The sequence below is a fragment of the Cyrtonyx montezumae genome, unplaced genomic scaffold (genome assembly GCF_038088225.1).
Source record: "Cyrtonyx montezumae isolate F1298 unplaced genomic scaffold, pur_monq_1.0 scaffold_0, whole genome shotgun sequence".
Lineage (NCBI taxonomy): Eukaryota > Metazoa > Chordata > Aves > Galliformes > Odontophoridae > Cyrtonyx > Cyrtonyx montezumae.
This window is the reverse complement of record NW_027071824.1, coordinates 47,599,240-47,620,773: the sequence shown is the minus strand read 5'-3', so window position 1 is coordinate 47,620,773 and position 21,534 is coordinate 47,599,240. Positions and strand designations below refer to the sequence as shown.

Here is a 21,534-nt window from a genome sequence, read left to right as displayed (position 1 = left end):
AATGGACCTCCATATAATATAACAAAAACAAAAAATCCAATCTTTACTACCTATTTTCAGCTTAGTAGATTCATATCTCCCATATCACTTATGTATTGGTTCAAATCTAGGTATACTATATCCAATTTGCTATTTTAAAGTGCCATTATAATCTCTCAAGGAATCCCTCTGGGTTCACAGTATTGCTTGCAGTTACCCATTGCATAAACTGCTTTGGGTAACTTGTTATCCTTGCCTAGATGTCACTCTGTTCACTTGATTTTTCCAGGGTTGCAGTAAGTAACTTGGGAGTATGGCCACAGCATTGCTGGAAAAGTACTTCAAGAGGACATTAACAGCCCCAGAAAAGGCTTTTGGAAATCTGAAAAGATAATAAACTTCCTTGCCTTCATATTGACCATCTTCAAAAAAATAGCAGTTGTGAAGCATGACCTCCTTTCACAGATGAGCTGAGCCATTCATCTACATATCTGATTATGTTATTCTTTAAACCAGTTTCTATTAATTTATTTGAGAAGGATGTCAGGCTCACTCCTAAAATTAAGTCTGCATACTGAAATTCATAATTTCAAGGACTTCAGCAACAATAGTGAAGATAAGCAAGATGAGGAGTGAGGATGGGAAATGTTGGAAGCTTTTCAATTTAAATTCAGCTACTTTTTTAATAATCCAAAATTAAATTTCTTAAACGATATTAATAAAATATCAGTTCAAAAATATACATTTGTATTCACTGGAAGAGAGTTCTGAATGTGAGTACTGAGAGGCTTTAAAAATCTTCTGAAACCTCAATACTCTGAAGACTACAAAATTCAGTTCTTAGCCAGATAAAGTGTTTGAATATACACTGTCTTCCTCTTACTCCTCCAGAAAAGGTCCCTTTTCTCTAGCAGAGACTAATTATACTATGCTCACAAGTTAAAATATTACTAAACTCGAAATACTATACATGAAATACAGTTATAGATAATTATAAAAACTTTAGTGATGCTCAAGTGCAGAAATCTGAATTTTTTCAAGCTCCCTACCAACAGTGCTCACCAGTTTTAATATTAGTAGCAAATGCTTAGTGAAGAATAGTTCATCATTCAATAGCAACTCCGCCACTTTCTTCAGTATATATATTTTTATAATAAACCGAACATCTGCACAGGACTACATTCTACCAGTGAACAATTACGATTTATGAAGAACCATTGGCACACATAGCAAATGTCATATCAGTAATGTTAGGTGCTTGCCAGTATAACATGGTAAAGCTGAAGTGGCAATTAAAAAGAAAACAAAATATTATATGGATATGCCAAAAAGACTTTCAAAGGTCAGAGGCAAGTATGAGGCTTTGTCTCCATCTGGATATAGAAATATTTCAGCTCAACATATGTTTAAGTCTTTCCTTAAAAGATAAGTTATTTTGAGTGTGCACATATGAGAGGAAGCAAGTTGTGCTCATAAGATGAATGTCTTCCACTCTGAAGACTTCCTCAGACTCACTGAATACACCCTCCATTCCCCACTTATGCTGCTCACAGAATATCAGCAAGATCAGGATCTGACCTGGAAGTCAGAACTATTTGGGCTTCTGCCCAGCTTCCTACTGTCATCCCACTGGCAATCTGTCATCCTCTTTCTCCTAGCCTAACAGTAGTATCACATTGCATTAAGCAAGTTGCCAAATTCATGATAGTATTGACTAACAGTCACATCTACGTGTGATTAAGCTTGTTAAATCCTCATGTTATTTTTATGTTTCAGAGCCTTCAAGACAACAGCCATGATTATCTACAAAATGCTTCATCATTCCACTGTATCTCCAAAAGCTTAGAAGCAACATCATTTGAAAATAGCTCTCTTTCCCCTTCTGTGTCAGAACTATGCTGTTTGTAGCCTATACAACATTAAGCAGTAGTGAACCACAGCGCTGGAATCTGCAGATACCCACAGTGAGGTACTTATTCCTTTTATTACTTTACATAAAGGGAAAAGCCCTTGGTGGAATTCATACATGAAGATACAGACCAGATTTAGCGATTTGAAGACAACAGTATAGAAACAAGGATTTGTCTCTGGAAAAAAAGAAAACTAAAGGAGAATGCAGACCCAGAGAAGAGCCAGAATGATTCTTCAGAATGCCTCTCTTTTCGATAAAACAGTTCATCAGGGAGAGCTAATACTTATTTTGATTTGCCACCAAGACCAGTATGTGAAGATGTTCTTAAGGAAATCTCATCAGTAATAAGTTCTTATTCTGGAAGATCACGATGAGGAAGAGATCTGTAATTACACTAACTCCAGCTCTTATCCTTCTAAATGTAATTTCATTTTCAAATACAACACTTTCCTGTTACACACTAAAACAGTGCCTTAAAGACTTCCTTTTGTGCAGTCTCTGAAGCACTTCTGCTTAAAAATTTCACAAGTCAATATACCTACTGCTTCTTCTGAAAAATCCATGAGGTACCATTATGAACTCAAATCACTTTAAATTTTATACTGCTTCTGATGCCAATTAAACTAGAATAAACATTTTTATTTTCAAGACATCATGTACTATTTTGTTTTCCTCCAAGAAAATAAAGCAAACAGGATTGCATTAAACAGTTACTGACTTTTGATATTGAACTGCAAAACTATATGTGATCTGAAAGAAGAAGAAAAAAAAAGTTTTGCCTAGGAAAACAGAAGCCTAACTGCTTTGGTTTCAAGCAGCCAGTTAATACTTAAAATTCAGTAGTTAACTGTATAATCATTATCTAGTAACTTTTCTGGATGTCATCTTAGGTAGACAAGGAATGTAGCAATATCAGTGTAGATGCTTTATTTTCACAAATATTTTCATGATCACAACTGCTTTCTCTTAGCAACTTCCAAATACAGTTGAGAATATGATAAGTGCTCTATTTAAGTTGCTTCAGGAACTGTTCCCACTTGAAACTATCTTTTCCACACAGTTGACAAAATAAGCTCCTGTTAAAATCAACATAATATATTGACTTTTTCTCAGCTACAGAAATTAGTTCATTTTTCAGCTTTCTGTTTGAAAAACAGAATTTATTTGAACACAAAGATTGATGTCAAACAGTTTAACTGATCATTTTTTCGCAAAACCAAAGACGATAATTTGTAGGACTACTTTCTCACACTTTCACAGAACGCTGCTGCCCTTCAATTGCTGCTTATCCAAAGCTCTGTCCCACTTGTACAGTAAAAAGTCTCACCTCATTACACTGGATTTCTGCAGTGTGCTTTTCCTGCTGGAGCTTTTGAGCCCCATATTTGTTCTAAATTGATAACAACTTAGGTGTTATTTAAACATCTCTTACATAATGTTTAAAGGTCCAAATAATGGTTGTATTCATGAAAGAAAAACAGCCTGCTAAAAGAGCCTGACCGATACAGATTAACAAGTTTCCTCAAGTGTTAGGAATAAATTCCTGAGAACTGCCAAACAGCTTCAACTACCTTCATGGCTGTAGAGAGCATCTAGTAATAATGCTGGTTTCTTGTACAGGATTTTTCTTGAACCTGTCCCACCTTATATTTTTTGTTTTGTCCTTATGGACTATAGTGTCAATGAGTTCCAGTTCGTATGGTAAGTACTGACAGAGCAAAATTCAATGCAACAAAACTACTTATTTATCATGCAGCAATGACATATACTTCATTTATTCTCATTCAAAAGGGAATCTATATGTCATAGCATCACCTTCAGTAACAATTATTTTCTATACATAACATAAGCAAGGAAAACGACACTGTCTCTCAAAGGCTAGAAAGAACACGTGTTTATCACTTATAATCTTTTCAGCTGATTTACTGTTTTTCGCTAACGTCACTAAGCGCAAAAACACACTCAACTCACCAAATAAATTGCTTGAATGTCCTTGCTTAGATATGGGCTTCAGTTCATTTAATCCCCATGCATAACGCTTATAATTATCCCAGGCATATTTCATCATCTGGAGGGAAACAAAAGCAGGATTATAATGTTGATTTTGCAAGAAGCCACAGCAAATACTGACTTGAGAATATTCTCAACATTAAACATATTTAATTCAATGCTCCATTAAATTCATGTTCTATGCATTAGAACTATGAAATATTTTACACAGTAGCACTGTTCTCTGGATGCTAGTGGTGTAGTTATTATAAGAGGTTTATGTCTGCAAGATCCACTAATCACGGACATTTGCATGCTTATAATAAACAATATTTAATAAATGATTTTATGTTATAAATTAATTCAAATATTATTTTCTATCCCTTAACCATACATCTCATAAACAGATAGAAATATTTTGTAGTTGTTGTTTATTCTAGAGCAGAAATTTTTATGGTCAAAATTAAGAGCAGTTCACAGGAATTTTCAGTCTGGCAAAGACTTTCGTGCATAAAACTAGATGATTCAAACTTAACACAGCTAATGAGAAGAATGAAGTTAGAACAGGGCAGGCAAGACATCTAGGAGAGGTCCTGAGGTTATAATGATATATGTCTACATTAATAATGACTAATGAATAATGACTACAAATACTACTGAATGCCTCTGTAGCTACTCCAATATGCCATTTTGCATAAACATCCAAAAAATATTACAACTAAGCATGGCTATAAAGATGCCTTTGCCATACAGAGTCACACCACGCACCACAAATAAATACTGCTTTAGGAAACTCCTTCAGGGAATTCAGCACAGAGTTCTGCAATAAGAACAGAGGACATTCATGTCAGAAACTGGCAGCAGATCCACTCCAGGGCACTTCTCACTCTCTGCTGTCTTGATCAACCAAGACCTAGCCCAAAGTTAGTGGTGGCTGAGGTGTGCCATCCTGTTGCTCCAGCAGGTCCAGCTTCTTTTTCAGCCAGCATCACCTTTAACCCCTGCTCAGGAAAATTGTTCTTCAATGGTCACACCAGCAGCCTGAATTTATCTAAGAGCAGGAGAGACTATGCCACTCTGCAGCCTCTCCTCCCTGCTTCCACAAAGCAGAACTGAGCTAGGAAAGCCAGAGGTCATCTTCCAGACAAGAAGTGATGGTTTCAGACCTTTTCAAAGATACTGCTTCAGGCTGTCACCACTGTTCTACCCTTGCTTTCAGAGCTCTTCCAGAGGCCATGCATGCCAAGGGTAATTCTGTTAAATAGCAGTTATAATCCTACACTTAAAAACAACAGCCTTAGGACATGCTGATAATAGTAATCCTCAACTTTCTTCCCTCCTCTTTCCTTTGCTCAAATTACATAGAGAAATCATGTCAATTAAAAACCCGCATTAGGCCAAAACATAATAAATGACAACAGATTTTCTAGAGTACTGCTATGCCTGTGGGAAAAAAAAATATTCTTTGCTATTTATAGAAGTATGAAAGTGCATCTACCCTGCAGGAGAATTCAGGAATGCTAATTTACCGTACAGCATTTACAGGGTCAAGCTCACAAATGCAAGAATTGGTTGGAGTCAACATTTACTATATGAGCATTTTCAAGCAGAAAGTGTATCTGGTGTCAGATCTCAGCTGAAAGGCAGTAAGAGGTTGTGGGGGAATGTCTGCAGGCAGCAGGGATGCTAGCAGGAGCCAAGTCCCTCACCCAGCTTCCCCCTGGACCAGGCATTTTGTCCCAGCACAGATCTGGCAACAGGCAGCCAAGTCACAGGCTTTATGTCTGTGTGGCACTCCTGGCTCCTGGCAAAAGGAAGGCACATGGACACCTTCTAATTTACCAATTAAGTTTTTGAGTAATTTTACATGTTATATAAGACAGATTTATTCTGCTCTGCAATCATGTGCAAGTTCTGCAAGCTCAGCTTTAGATATTAGAAAACAAATTCTCAAGTATTTCAACAAGCTAAATCCTAATCTTCTCTGAACCTGTCATTTTCTATACTTTGTCAAAGTTTTTTTTCCTTATAAAATCACAGTGGAATTCTTTTAGTTTGTTTAATCTGAGAATACCACAAGGAAGGGTATATTTATATCAAATTTGAAATTAAATGATCTGAAAGTGCCTGAAGATTCTAACTGTAACGAAATTAAGACTGCACAAGCCAATGACCTTTCTCCCCTTTTCCCTCATTTTAATCCTAGCACCTCCCTGTTCCTTCTCTTGCAGAAGAGTCGCTGCTTACCCATCCCCACACCAATTCAGTTCAGGGAACAGAATCTTTTGCAATTTTTTGTGTTGGGAATAACTGTTGTCCTGTCCCATTGCCAGGAGTATCAGAGTAACCAAGCAGGAAAGACAGAAACAGCTCCAAACCCAGTTCAGCCAAAACATTCAGTAAGTGCATGACACTACAAGATGTTCACTCAGTTGCCTTCAGCTTTTCCAACTGATTTACATTTTGATCATATTGCATTGTAAATGGAAAATGTGTGCTCTTTACAGAAGCAATTTTTTGTTGGTCAACCATAAATTCATAAAAGTTAAAAAAGATTACTAAGATCACCCAGTACAAAAGCATAGATAGTAAGATAGGAAGCTAGCCCACACAGCAGACCCTACCTTCTAACAGTAGTTTTAATTAGATTTTAATGAAACACTCTTATTTCTGAAAGTCTTCTCATTTTGCAGAAAGTAACTACTCAGTATGCTAGACACAAACATAAGCACGAGCAACCAGATACAAGCACGTGACTTTGTAGCAAAAAGTTACTAGGACTCAGTGTTCATGCGCAAATAAAATAGCGCACAGATTTACAGTAGTCCTAAGAACACACAAACAACCACCGCCACCACCAAACCTTAGCACTGCTGGATCATAGAGTCACAGTTTGTGCTTCTAACTTAGCAACAGGTCTGATTTTCTAGATTTCAGTACATCAGAAGGGCTTTATATGCTTTTCACCTTGTAGAAATCAAGATCCCTACAAACAAGAATCTCCTATCTGTTAATAGCTTTATTTTCTACATAAGAATGAAAAAGTTCTATAATACTGAGTAGCAATTTACATAGATCCACGCTAAAGATAATTAAGCCTTTGCTTAGTTGGACTTGTAGCACTGGAAGATTAGAAATAAATTTTAACAGTTGTTTGGAGAAAATCAACTACCTTTGCAATCTTTACTTTTCTGTTTGAATGAGGCATCCACAAAGCAGTACTTCCAGACTTTTTGTTGCTGTTTTTACATTCATCAAGGACCTTTTTCTGACTCCCTGAATAAGTGCTGTTGAACACTTGAAATTTTAAATAGATTTCACCTTTACTGAGAACTTCTATGTAATGAGAAGTTCCTAATGATGAAGAACATCACAGTTCTTGGCCAGATGACTTCAGATACTCTCAAACTTCCCCACAGTGTAACTAATGAAATGATTTCACTTGAGTGCTTTCAAATAATTCCTTATTATTCCTCCAGGATGTCAGTAGGCAGAATTACATTTGCATGGACGTATTTTCCTCAGTTCTTCTAGCTTTGCTAAGACATGTTCATTGAACCTAAAAATCTAGATGAGCTTGACAGCCCACCAGAAAACCCTAAGTCTGCATTAGCAAGATCCCTTTCTGAGCTGTACCATAGGCCATTCAGAAGAAGCTGCAGTTGAGACTGCTTTTACATCTTAAGAACAAAATGATGCAAGCATTTTTACTTGTTAGAAAATATGAAATATCACCCCATTTTTGTTGGCCAATACCTAAGTGTGCTATTACACTATCAGCAAAGATTTGGAAGAAAAGAAGAGAGAGTATGACACTATTCATGAAGAGCTCAGGCATGAAATACTGCTAGAAAATGAGTGATGTTGAATCAGCACAGTAATGGTATTTAGATGCAAACTACTGCAGTACCAGGTGGAGTTAAAGTAAGAACATAGTAAGATCTATTTTCAGCTGTTAAGATGCAAGCTATGGAGATCTCAGAGAGGATGCCAGGAAAATAATTCAAGCACCTTTTAAAACGGCAATATTAAAGAAAAAACGTTTTCACAACGTGAAATTGTATTATGCTGACCTTCAACAGAGTCATTTAAACCATGCCAAGTCTTCCCAAGAGGGGGAAGCAGAAGACTAAAATGGTATTGGACATCCAACAGAGAAAGACCCTTGAGAAATCCTAACAGGAAAAGCCTTTTTAAAAAAACCTTAATAGCTTGCTTGTCTACTCTATTAAACCCTTGTTGGCAGATTTTAAAAAATCTTTAGTTTAACACTGAATGTTTTGCATAGTGTTTTTTTCCCCCTCACCTTTTAATTTTTTCCTAAGCAGAGATATATGTTCATTCAGACTAGTTTCCCTGCAGCTTTTCTCCTTCCTGTTACTGTAACTAAAGCTTCTTAATTCTTTCACAGAATCAACAAGGCAAATCAAGGAAGCCCCCAGAATTAGTAAGAAATGGCTAGACATATTCCACCTAAAATTTCCTCTGGTACAAGTCAACTCACATGGTTGATGTCTGTATTAGGTTTGGCATTAGCATTCCTCATAGCATCCTAAGTGCTGCTGTTTCAGATTTGCAGCTAAAATAATGCTGATAGCACAGCACTGTTTTGTCTGTTGCAGAGTTGCAGTTGCACAGCATCAAGGCTTCCTCGTTTTCTCAATCCTGTCTCTTCTCCCATACCTGTCACAAGTAGGCTGGGAGTGGGCACAGGACTAGCTGACCTAGACTGGCTGAAGCAAGACTCCAGAGCACCTACGACCACTCAAGTCTGTTTGTGGGTAGTGACAAGTGACTTTTGCATCTCTCATCCCTAGCTCATCTCCTTTCCTTCTCCTAATAAATCAGTTTCATCTCAAACCGTAAGCTTTCCCTCTTCTTCTCCTCCTGCTCTCCTCCCCAGGTAGCCATGTGATGCTTGGCTGCTGAACCAACCTCAACCAAGCTTGTGTGGTATTCCCAGTGTGCAAAGAAAATATTACATTAACCAGTGTTACATATTACATTAACAAACTCTCAAGTTTTGGGAAGCCTTACTTTCTTTCCGTGCCCATTACTGTTAACCTACTGTATCTAAACGAGGCTCAGAAAAAGACCAATTTTCAATTGTTTTCACAGTCCTCCAGCAGTAGCCAAATTGCAATACAGCTGAAAAACTTCAAAAGCATTCCAGAAATTGTTATTAGTAAGCATAACAGTACCTTTGAAGGTATTACGAGGTCACCAATTAGAATTTCTCTGTGAAAAATTGTATGAACTCCTTAAGCTGACTCACAATCAACTCTCATAAAATCATGCTGCATATATGAGCTATTTTCATACGCTTTTATGGAATTCACTGTTTATCATAGCGAGCAATGTTTGGCAATGCCACCTATCTTCTCAGAAGTTAGTGGAAGTACTAAGTCTGCTTCACCATCTTTGTAATGGCAGTTTGAGTACTATTAGACCTCTAGAGAAATACAAGCTATTTGATGAATTTATTGACCTTGTCTTAAATAACTTACATATTGAAAACAAGAAGCAATAAGATTGTATATCTCAACACATCATGCTTAGGTACTGTATTGTGAAATCATTTGCAAGTTTCTCTTGTTTCAGAGCATATCCATTTTAACTCCTGTCTTCATTCACTATTATTACTTCGATTGTTCTTCAAACTCTTCATTTCAATCTTTTCTTGCAGTTCTGCAGGTAATTGTAATACATTTCAATGTCTTTTTCATCTGGAAGTGTATCAGTTAATAATAACTGCCTTGAATTTCCTCGGATACACACACACAAAAACAGATTTTAAAGTAACTCATATCTATAATTACAGCTTTTTACCCTGCTCAAAATTTTTCCAGATCAGATTTCTAGGTAAAAATGCAGGATGTTCTGCTGCTCCTACTTCTTTGCTACTTACTTGTAGTTAATCTTATCAAAGTTGACACGTAGATATGACTAAGGATTGATACATATCTGGGTGTTGTTTTTTGCTGCTGTTTTTTGAAGCAAGATCTCAGCTTCTTGATTGAAGACCAAGAGAAAACCAGATAGAGAAATCAATAAATCAGTTTGTATTCAGATTATGTTTTCTGTAAGTTGAATTGTCTTTAGTGTTTGAGATTAAAAATTAGCACTTACAACCAAAAGATCTTTATTCTGAACTCGTCATTTTCTAGTTACTCTCTCTTCTTCCAGAAATCAAGTTGCAAAAAAAAAACAAAAAAAAAACAAAAAAACCACAACTATCTCAAATATCCAAAGGAAGTTCATCTCACTGGGTACTGTTTACATCTTCATATGAATCTGACAAAACAAGACTAATGACAGCATACTCCCTTGCTCTACTGGCAACAGAATTTTGTTTTTCTACTTCAAGACATGTAAAATAAATCCTGTCACTATGAAATTTCATATACGCATATAGCCACTTCTTACCTGTCAGTATGAAGATTATTGCAAATCAGCAGCTTGACAGATTTCTGGTGTTTATAACCTAATTTTCTAGTGTCACTTCCTCAATGTTAAATGCAAGCTACACCTCCCACTGTGCATTTAACAGTCATTGTCCAAGAGGGACCATTCCTCCTTAGCAGGCAGCTGACATGCATGCTCAGAAGCATATTCAGATGGAGCTCCTGTGAGAACTTTATGATGGAATTTGCCCCTAGACAAGTAAACCCCAAAGGAGGCTGCTATATTAGCTAATGGGATGCTGACAAGAACCCGCAGTTACTGTTTTCCAGTGCTAAGTGTTTAGAGATTTTAGGAACATTTAGATGCTTGCCGTTTAAGCCTTGTCTTCATTTGCACGGACACAGAAATGAAGAACTGAACTCAGAGGTTCAGTTATAATATAACCACTATATATTCAGTTCAATATAACCACTCAGTCTCAGAAGTGCTTCTGAAACCACCACCCATAGCACAGGACACACAGCAGCCTGTGGGTGGGAATACCTAGAGATGTGATGACATCAGTACAGCAAGGATAGCCAAACCAATTCACAGTATTCTGTTAATATTAAAAATGCACACTGTATCATGAAATATTTTCTATAATTCTATATTAAGAGGATGTATAAGCAAAATCCTGCATTTCAGAATCGCACAAATAATTTATTGACCACAAAAAAGTACATAAATCTGAGTTATCTAAGTTCAGCATATGAAAAAGAAACTAAGAGAGGGAAAAAAAAAACAAACCATTGTGAACTATTCTGAGGATTAATTCAACACTTGCACTGCAAAGTGCTTCAAAATTCTCATATGGAAAGCCTGACAGAAATGCTAAGTATTATTCCCACAAGTGTTATATTAAGTTACAGATAAGCTCCTATTCTTGTATTTTCTACTCCTCACAGTAGCTTGTAAGCCTCTTTAGCAGTGTATTAAACTATCCAGCTAATATTCATCTTATGCTGCTGTGGGCATCATTTGTTAACGAGGGACAGAAGCTACAGAGCAATTCATTGTTACATATTTTAAAAGGATAAATTATACCATTAATTCTGTAACATGAATTAAAAGTTAACTAAAAAGAACAGGAAATTTGAAGGTAAGGTTACTTTCTACACTTATTTCATTGTCGTGTATTTTGTATAATGCACAAACACATGCAAAAATAAGACTGTATAAGAAATGATAAGAACACTAACCTTGATGCTGCATAAAGCACATGTTGGCATAAAAATAAATATCAAGAGTTCTGTTTACAGGAGTTGCTAGTGGTAGGACAAGAGGGAATGGTTTTAAACTAAGATGAGAGATTTAGGTTAGATGTTAGGAGGAAGTTTTTCACTCAGAGGGTGGTGACACAGCGTAACAGGTTGCGCAGTGAGGTTGTGGATGCCCCATCCTTGGAGGCATTCAAGGCAAGGCTGCATGTGGCTCTGGGCAGCCTGGTCTAGTGGTTAGCAACCCAGGGGGATTGAGGCAGAGGGGTTGAAAACAAGATGGTTTTTGAGGTCCTTTTCAACCCAGGCTATTCTATGATACTTTATCTTTCTTTATCAAACAGTGAAGCACATCTACAACTATGATTTTTTCCTGAACGAATTTCCTGAACAAATGGAGATAGAACCTAACTGTATAGCATTGCAGTAAGTCAGAGCTGGGTTACATTGCTTAAGCTATTGTGCAGTTCATTTCAGTAAAAGTCACAGGGTGGTAAAGCAGAGGAACTTGCAATGAAGCCAGAGCTCACCTTCTTACTTCCAAACACTGGTATTACTCAGATCACGACTGTATGAACAGAGTGCTTCTTTCCTAAACAATACCAACACCAATAAGAAAAGCAAACTATTTGTTCCAGCACCAAGGTATCCTAGCTGATAACTTTCTTACAATCCTCCTCATGAAGAATACCATCCTTGCATTCTCAAAAGCCTAAGATCTGGCTCATTTCAGCCAGATGAAATTATCAACTTCATGTAGTTCATAAGTTCATAAGTTCATAAGGTTGGAAAGGACCTATAAGATCATCTAGTCCAACCATCCTCCTATCACTATCTCTACCCAACTACTAAATTAAATCCTTTAGCACCTCATCTAAACGCTTCTTGAACAGCGCTAGGGATGGTGCCTCAACCACCTCCTTAGGCAGGCCATTCCAGTGCCTGACCACTCTTTCAGAAAAGAAATGCTTCCTCAGGTAGGGCAATGTGGGTCAAAAAACTTGTCCATATAGTTATGCAAGTCCATTATAATAGTATTTATTCTACCTTAAACCAGCCAAAGCTGGACAAGCAGATCTCTTCTAGCTCAACTTTAGTTTCATTCACTCAACTTCAGCTTTCTTCTGCCTGACATACAGCAAGCAAGGAAAAAAAAACAAAAAGATGTGAAAGAATTCTTAATTTCCTTTTAAAACTGAAAGATTTGGTTGATACATTTGGCGGGGGGAGGGGGGTAGGCGGAAGATCCAAGTAAGCCAGAATTTCAGCATGTGCTGTAGGCATTTTAAGAGTTTTTCCTGGAAGCAGTATTTGATGAAAGCGTCAAGACAGATGCTGTCCAATTTCTTTGACACCCAACTCACAGTTAATAGTGGGGGAACCAATGGCATATCCTCAGTAACTAAATCAGTAGAAAAAAGGAAATGCAGATGTAGTATTGAAGTGTAGCACTATGAAATTGAACGCAGCTGACATTAACATTGAAGATGCTCTATTTTCAGACAACTACAGATTCCATTGACATCTGTGCGCACATACAGGAAGAAAATCAACAAAAGAATATTCTAAGTAATATGGAAATGGATTCCATACAGCCTCTATCTTACCATTCAGCAACTGTTACCAAGATTTCAGGAAAAAAAACGGGAAGTTTAGAGCTTTTCACCCAAGACCACTGTAGTTCTCCAAAGCTACATCATCTTCAAAACCTAATAGCAAAGTTAGATGGTCTCTTTGATAGATGTGCTGAAAAGTTATTTCTGTATTACTAGTGTAAATTCTGGATGCTTTTTCTTCATAAAATCTATGATTTCAGCAGTTTGGATTCATTTATTTTATCTTCATGATATAAAAAAAGAGAGGGCTCCAAGGCTTTGTTTTTTGTTTGTTCCCCCTCTCCTCCCACTAATGGGTCATTTTTAAATATAATCATGTGTACCTCTTGCATTAGTGAAGCATCCATTAAAAGAGAAACATACCACATCATAAAGTAATGTGCAAGAAATCAAGTCATTGTTCATTTCTGACAATAGCGAGAAAGAAAGCTGATTTTCACTTGGAGAAGCTTTGCAGAGCTGTACAAAAACATTATATTTATTTGATCTTATGCAGAATATGTATCAGCCTCTGAAGTTTATGCATAATTTGACTAATGTCATAAAAGAGAAAGGGAAAAAAAAGAAAGCAATTTGTGGAAATTCTTCTCTTATGAAGAACACTGTTATACAGCAACTCATCCCACTTAGTGTCATTTTTTTTTCCTACTTACTAGGCTACTTATGAATTGTTACAGTTTCCAAGAAATCCCAAGCTAAACAGGGTGAAGAAAAAGGCTCCCTCAACTGTGTGACACAACCACACTTTTGTTCTCCTCTATTTTTCCTGCTGTTCTTTACACTGCTATTTGATAAGGTTTGCTTCTAATTAAGTTATGAATTATTCATAGTTGAGACTGCATCTCCTACACGTTTGTAGGTACCTGGCACTATTCAGCCATGCTGCTACTGAAATTCCCAATCTCAGCAGGAGTAAAGCAAATAAAAATTAAGTGCAGTGCACAACACATCCATATGAAGTGATTAATACAAAGGTGACTCAAGTCACCATCTCATCACACAACTAAATCTTAAAAAAAAAGGGAGGAAAATGTTTTTGAAGAACCTGTTTATTATTTCCCTCCATCTTCAATGCAAACAACTTTATACAATTGCATATCATTGTGAATCAGTGGGCACTAAGATTTCCTGAGCTCCTGCACATCTCCGCAGCCACAAATTCATTGGCAGAACTGCCTGTGATCTTTATTAAAATGTCCCATCAGTGACAAACCTGAGCAGCTGGCACACACCTTGCTGACATGAGTAGAGCTCCTTTGAGTGCCTGGAAGAACAAAACACTCAATACCTCATTTCATTTCTCCTCCTTCCTGCCCCCAGTTTGAATTTCTGGTAGATTATTCAGAAAAGAAACAAGTAAATAAAAATTCTAACGAGAACCCAACAGCAGTTTCTCCCCCTCAGTAGAATAAGTCTACATTCCACGTTCATTGTACAATCCTGCATCCCTACCAGACCACACTTCAGAAATTAGGAGGGAGAAGGGAGCATCCTTACTAGTAAGGAGCTGCAGCTGTGACAGGAATCTAGGCTGGCTCTGAAAAAGTAAATTTCAGATTATTTTCTAAGTGCATTCTTTTCCTTAATTGCATTTTCTTTTCTTTCACTGCATTCTTTCGAATTCTTGAAGTGTGGGGCACTGAGCTTTCCAAAACACCCCTTACTGCTAATAAACACTTCCCCCATTCCTCAAACTAGCAGCTCATGACAAGAGGTCAGATCAAAGCAGTCCATATAAAATCCTCATCCATGTGCAACTCCCAGCTGTAATTTCTCCCCATGCACCAAATTAGTCCTTCCCTTCTGGTTCCCTCTCCAGCACATTATTAAAGAAATTGCAGCACTCCTCCCCTCAAGTTCATTATTGTGACCATGGTGAAACTGCACTTTCAAAAGTCAGAGTACCAATTCACTAAAGAGTATTTACATAGATTAATCCAGGACCCAGTTGTGGCATAGATCAAGGGCTAAATCTGCATCATTATCATGATGCTCAGAGGAGTATCTGTGACCCAATAGCCTGAAATTAGAGCAAAAGGATTCAACTGTTTCTCAACAGCTGAAAAACAGTCATACAGGTCAATCACAGACAATACATCACTTTTAAAAATTTTCTATATATCTTGATGACCTGGAGAGTGTGACACCCTTACCAAACTTGCAGGTGACACCAGGTGGAAAGGGGCAGATGGATACCCTACCTGAGAGTGTCAGGACTGCCATTCTGAGACCAAGACAGGCTGAAGAAACAGGCTGAGAGGAATTTCTTGATGCACAGCAGGGATAAATGCAAAGTCCACAATCCCTGACAATAGCAGCGGGGATGGCCAGGGTGGGGAGCAGCCTAGGTGTACGGGGGAAATTTCTCACTTAGGGGACAGTGAGACACTGGAACACATTGCTTCCAGAGAAGCTGTGGGTGCTCCATCCCTGGATGCACTCAGGCCAGGTTGGATGGGGCCCAGGGCAGTCAGATCTGATGCGTGGCAGCCCTGCCCAAGGCAGGAGATCGGAGTTGGATGGTATTTGAGGCCTCCTCCAAGCCAAGCCTTTCAGCAGTTCTTTCTGTCAACAAGCACACAACTCTCATTTCAGCCCAAGATTCTGGCTGTTTAAAATATAACAGGAGAATTATGAGTTGTTAAAGATTTTTTCCCAGCCATCAGAAATATTTCAAGATTTTTTTCTATATTGCATAAACTGCTTCAGCTATGCAAACACTGTCAGCTCATTTCTGACAGCAAGTTAAGAGGTACTTACTGCTACTATCTACTTACTGTCTTAGTACAGAAAGATTCAAGAATAATTACAATAATCAGACCTCTGCAAAATACGATGAAGATCTAGTGTCATGTAGGAAATTATGATTTCTGCCCATTTCACATTTGTATCTACTTTTTAATTTAGGACTGATCAAACAGCTCACCCAGAGATGCATTTGAAATCAAGAATAAATTATTTTAACATATATTTATTTTTGCAGCCCTCTAAGTATTTCTAGGAAATATAGGCTGTGTGGTAATTTTTTCTTAGGTGATTTTTTTTTTTTTGTACATTAATAATTGCTCTCTGCACCAATAGAGGAAGAGCCACAGTAACAAAAAATGAGTATATACTGTTCATTTTCAGCAGTTTTACCTTAGCACTGAAATTGATATTGCAAACAAATGCTATCACTCTTTGTGTAGCATTTATCTTCCTCTTGCAATGTTTATGTAATTATCTGGTCTGAGGATCCTGACACAACTAGTGCTGATAATGTTCTCAAAATATGCAATAGACCTTAAGCTTTTTGCTTAATTCCACTACCACGGTATTCATGTTACACAGTCCTAACTAGACTTGTAAGTTAACTTCTCATTTCAGTTCACACAAACTCATCTGCAAAAAAAGTAATAAGGTGCTTGGTCCCATGCCCAGCAGGTGAAATATACCAACCACTATCTATGAAGGCTGATCTGAAAGTAATGCTTCCTATTTTATTATGTTGCCCATGGTTATCAGAGGTGGATTGTGTTATGGCAGTAAAAGCTGAACCTTTCCAGTAATACTCCACTACATTTTGCTGTCGTGTGACAGATGGCAGTAGAGGGCCAGTCTGACAGAATGGAAGTGTGTATGAAGCAAAAGCATATCACCAATTTTGTCCATGTGGAAAAAAGTCACACTCATCAATGCTTGTTGAACATCAATAGAGATCAAAGTGCGGGTGAGCACAGTGATGCAGTGGGTGGTATATTTCAGCAGTGGCAACAGTGGGTCTACTCCACTGGTGCAGGATTTTACAAGCATGGCCTGCAGGTTCTTGTTCCTCACTGGAAAAAATGCATAGCTAATTGTGGTGACTGTGTTGAAAAACAATGTTTTATAGCTGAGAATTTGCTCTATCAAATAGTGTTACTGTGCTCTTGTAGCTGCTGTAGTTTCCATGGAAATAAATAGGAAGCATTCCTTTCACAGCGACCTAAAAATAATCCCCACCATTCAAGCTGGAGTTAAACACCTTGGAAATAACACATTTACACCAAAAGCTATATATATGTACAATGATGCCTTTTATAGAGAGGTACAGTTTAAAAACGACCTTAAAAATGCATACAGATCTGCATTTAGGTACTAGAAGTAATTCAACCTCTAGATAGCATCTCTTCCAATGCTATAACTAGCATATTAGTGCTTCACACAATGTTTTTCTTCCATACCCAATTGTGCTTCTGCAAGAAGCCTTTTTAACGGAGATAGGAAATTATAGTACTGTTAATATTTCTTCAAATGTATGTGGATTTAATAAGAGCTGTCACAGGCTTATGGAGAACGTCTGTGTTTGTGATTACATGACAGGCAGAAGAAATCTGGTGCAGTTTTACGAGGAAATGAATGGGAAAATGTAAAACTGATGTGCAATTAACACCAACCAAGACAAATACCAGTACTCTGTTCCAATCACCACCCGACAGCGAAGAATACAGAGGAAACAGAATTCAATTAAGAGGCACAGAGATATTTTCTTCTATGGAAAGTCAAAAAATTAACTCTACTTATTTGTAAACAGGCAAAAAAGAAAATAGTAACAAAGTAAAAGCATTCAAACAGTAGAGGCTTCTCCTGATTATTTTTATACAAGGTAAGAGAGGCTGAAACACACAAAGTTTGTTACTGAAAAGGCAAACACTCTGGAATCATTGCTGAAAGAGAGAAGAAAATGAGAGATTCCATATTGCACTTTCTAGTCTCTTAACAAAGTTTACTCCAAATGCATTATAGCATTCACAGCACAGAGAATAATTCCCATCTGCCATATTTGTAACAGTGCCAACCTGATGGCTCTCTGTAGCACAGCTAATACTGCAACAGCTTCCACACGCTGTAGCTGTAGCAGGGGTACACAGCTTCCAGTCCACCAAGAAGGTTGTGGCTGGACTTGATGATCTTGAAGCTCTTATTCTATATATAGACTGTGTGAGTCTATGATTCTAAGAAGAGACTTGTTCCCTAATAAGCAGAAGTTTTGGCTTTGCATTGCCATCTAAGCTTATCATTTTCTTAGTACATATAGTACATTACACAAATGTATGAGTACCACAGATACAAAAGACAGGTTACGCCTCCACAATTCAGCCCATTCAAACAACTATGTCAGTCCTTATTTTATTATTTATTTATTTTTTTTGTTATAAATTTTCTAGGAAGGTATGAAGTTTCTCAGGTCACTTCTCTTGTAATATCCAAAAATGGAACTTGCCCTGTGTTGAGTCACTGAGCTACAAGATGTCTGGTAGACTACAGCTGGTTGAGAAGTACTCTGACAAAAATCCAACTGTCCATGCTTAAAAACCAGCTGCCCCTTACCCCTCACTAAAACAGAACAACAACCACTAACAATAAAACACCCAAAATGTACTGATTTCAATTCTGTCTTTTGCTGGATTTGACAAGTCCCTTCTAGGCAGGCTGATGGGTAAGGAACAGAGCAGGCACAGAGCTGAGCTTCCCTAGCACTCTGCTTGACAGGCCCTGTCAATTTTCATTTCTGATTTACTGGCTGCCTGTGAGCAAATTTTGTAAATTCTGGAGATTCTATTTGGGGTGAAGCATTTTTGGAAAATAAGTAAACATTCTTTTTGTCTCATATTTCTTCCCTAGATCTCTTCCCCCCTCCCCCCACCCCTCCCCCCTCATCTCCCACAGGTGTTCTCTGTATAGCTCTGGGCTTAACCCTAGCAAGTCTATCTGTTTCCAGATACCTCCAGTGCAAACAGCTGTGATCAGTCAGACTCAAATATTGCCAGCGTGTTCCTAGTGTAAACATTGAGGTAAATATAAACTATATTATCCTGAAATAACACAAAGTTATAAACTAAAAAAACTTCCTGTATGTTAGAGAGCATACTTCCTGTATGTTAGCAGAGGGCCCACCCAGACTCATGGCTCTCCTAACAAGATAATAGGAACAAGTGCAAGATACTGCAGATAACAGAGGAGGAGTAGCAGAACATACACAGATGGCTTGCCCTGTCCTGTGGCACCACTAACAAGATATCAGCACAAAAAAAGGTAAGCTCTATAGATAACAGACAGGGAACAGCAGCTTAACAGAATTTACCAGGACAACTGTATCATCCAATGAAGTATAAAGTCAACAGAACTGAGGTAAGCATGGAAAGGGAAACAGGGCTGAGCTGTTTATTTGGGAAGCAGTGACAATGGTTGATGGAAAGACCTTCCCAATGTCCAAACATGCAGGACAAAACAGGCTTTTCCCCATGCTCATAGCTCACTTTTGAGTAACACTAATGTTGTTTAATTAGGAAAGTTAAGAATGCTCTTTGTGCCATTAGGAAATAGTTCCAGAGTTTATTTTCAGTGTCTTTTGTTGTTGTTTCTCTCTCAAAAATAGATTTCTCTGTGTACAAGCCAGGCATAAAAGATCCCTGCCCCCTCCTCCCTCCCCCCAACAAAGGCTAGATGGCTCTAAAAGGCTTATCTACAATAGCTTCCTGTCCCTAACAAAAGTTTAAGAACAGGACAAGCAAACCAAAATACTTCTTGTCAGTATTGTCAGTCTTCAGAAATAGAGAGTTTGGTACATTCTGGACCAGATGGGATGTCTGTATGATTAACAATCCCCAAGAGAGTCTTCTTTCATGGAATTACCCAAGTATTGTCTGAACTGGAAATTTTTGACGCTGACAATGTCCCAGAGAATGGGCTCTATAGCTCAACAACAGAGAATGTTAAGAACAAGTTTGTTCTGATTTTATCACCTAGCAATTTCATTTGATGTATCCTGTATTGGAAAGGCAGGAATATTTATCAAAAAAGGCTTAAATAAAATGAACTAAAAAAAGATAATAATTGTTTTTATTATCTTTTTCTTCCAATTACATTATTTTCCTGGAAAATTATAAATCTATTTAGTCCAATTATTTTGAAATATATATAAACATTTATTATGAATTTTGGCAATGATTTTTGTACTGGAGAATAGACTGAGATGTGTAAATTGGCTTATTCTAATTATCTGCTATTTGTATATTAGAAGGAGCAAGAGTGCTTTAAATCTGCTTTAATTCCCGCATTTTAAAATGAGGAAGCAGTCATGCTCTCCAAAATGCTTTGTAAGATCTGTTGCTAAAAACCTTACATGAAATAGCTACGTGTTATCATAGCATCCAGTCCTACACTGCAAGCATGACCAGCATGCCTTTACTCATACTGACATGCAGGTAGGCTGCCTATGATCTCACCATCTCCATGCACTTATGATCTCAGAATCAAATTACAGAAAGCCAGAGCTTTTAACTTTTAAAGATTCAAATGTAACATTGAACACATTAAACTATAGTGTGTCTCAGAGATGACAGCTTAGGACAACAGAGATTTCAATCCTCCTAATGTTACATTTCTCCAGAAAAATCTTTCTTTTCAAGCAGACAGAAGTCAAACATACAAGCTATTTAGGCAGCTTCTAACAGTGTTCTCAAAACTGCAGTTTCATTTTCAGAACTTACTCTTTCATAATCTCTCCTGTCAAAAATGAAAAAAGAAGATGTAGTTGTTTTAATAATACATTTTCAGATAAAAGAATGAAATGTTTCACTCTGCTATAAGAATTAGAAGCATTTTATTTATTTGAAACACTCCCTGATGTTGTGTTGAAGACTAACACAGAAAAGGTACATTGGTTTCTAGTTCCACAAATTTAGATTTCCATCCTACAAAGGCTATGCGAAAAAAATAAAAATAAATCTAACACTCCCAAATCTATCCTGTTTGCTCACTGCTGTAAAACCCTGAATTTCCATGTACACAGATGATTGGCAGCCCGTACATAGTTCCCATGCATACCATGACTTAAATCTGCAATAGTAACTATCATTATTAGTTTTTAAAACAGGACACTTTGTAAGGTCCTAACATCACTTCTTCACAGTACAACACAATGCAACCTAGTTTCCAAGTTATTTTCTGTTAAGCACAGATCAGTATTTTATGAAATAGCAAACCAGTATGTATTTGAAACAGGAGCTGAGGACTAGCACAAAGAAACGTGTGTCAAAATTTGGCTTCTCTGTAAAATTAGGGTGGTTCTCTGTACAAAGGAAGTGGAACTTGTTCTAACGAGCATATTACCTTCTAAAATAGTAGTCAAAACACAGGATGTTGTGTGGCCAGGAGATTCAGACTTGACAGAATTAGCTTGTCATTTGAGTAGAAAGCTATTGTTCTGAAGTAGCACTCAAAAAGAATTCTCTGAGACACGTAAAAGTTCAGTCTGTCACTGGCGGAAGGATACACTTTGTTAACAACTACAGAGCTACATAACCAAAACCTCAACAATGTGTCCAATACAGTGTGCTGCGGGTGATTTTGC

At 37.4% G+C, this 21,534-nt stretch overlaps 1 protein-coding gene across 1 annotated transcript in view; it reads right to left on the bottom strand.

The window, feature by feature from the left end:
- Positions 1-21,534, bottom strand: part of MAN1A1 (mannosidase alpha class 1A member 1) — a 133,159-nt gene that overhangs the window by 96,959 nt on the left and 14,666 nt on the right. Inside the window, exon 2 of the mRNA XM_065734660.1 lies at positions 3,863-3,959. Coding sequence (XP_065590732.1) covers positions 3,863-3,959 — 97 coding nt within the window. The remainder of the gene's footprint in view (positions 1-3,862; positions 3,960-21,534) is intronic.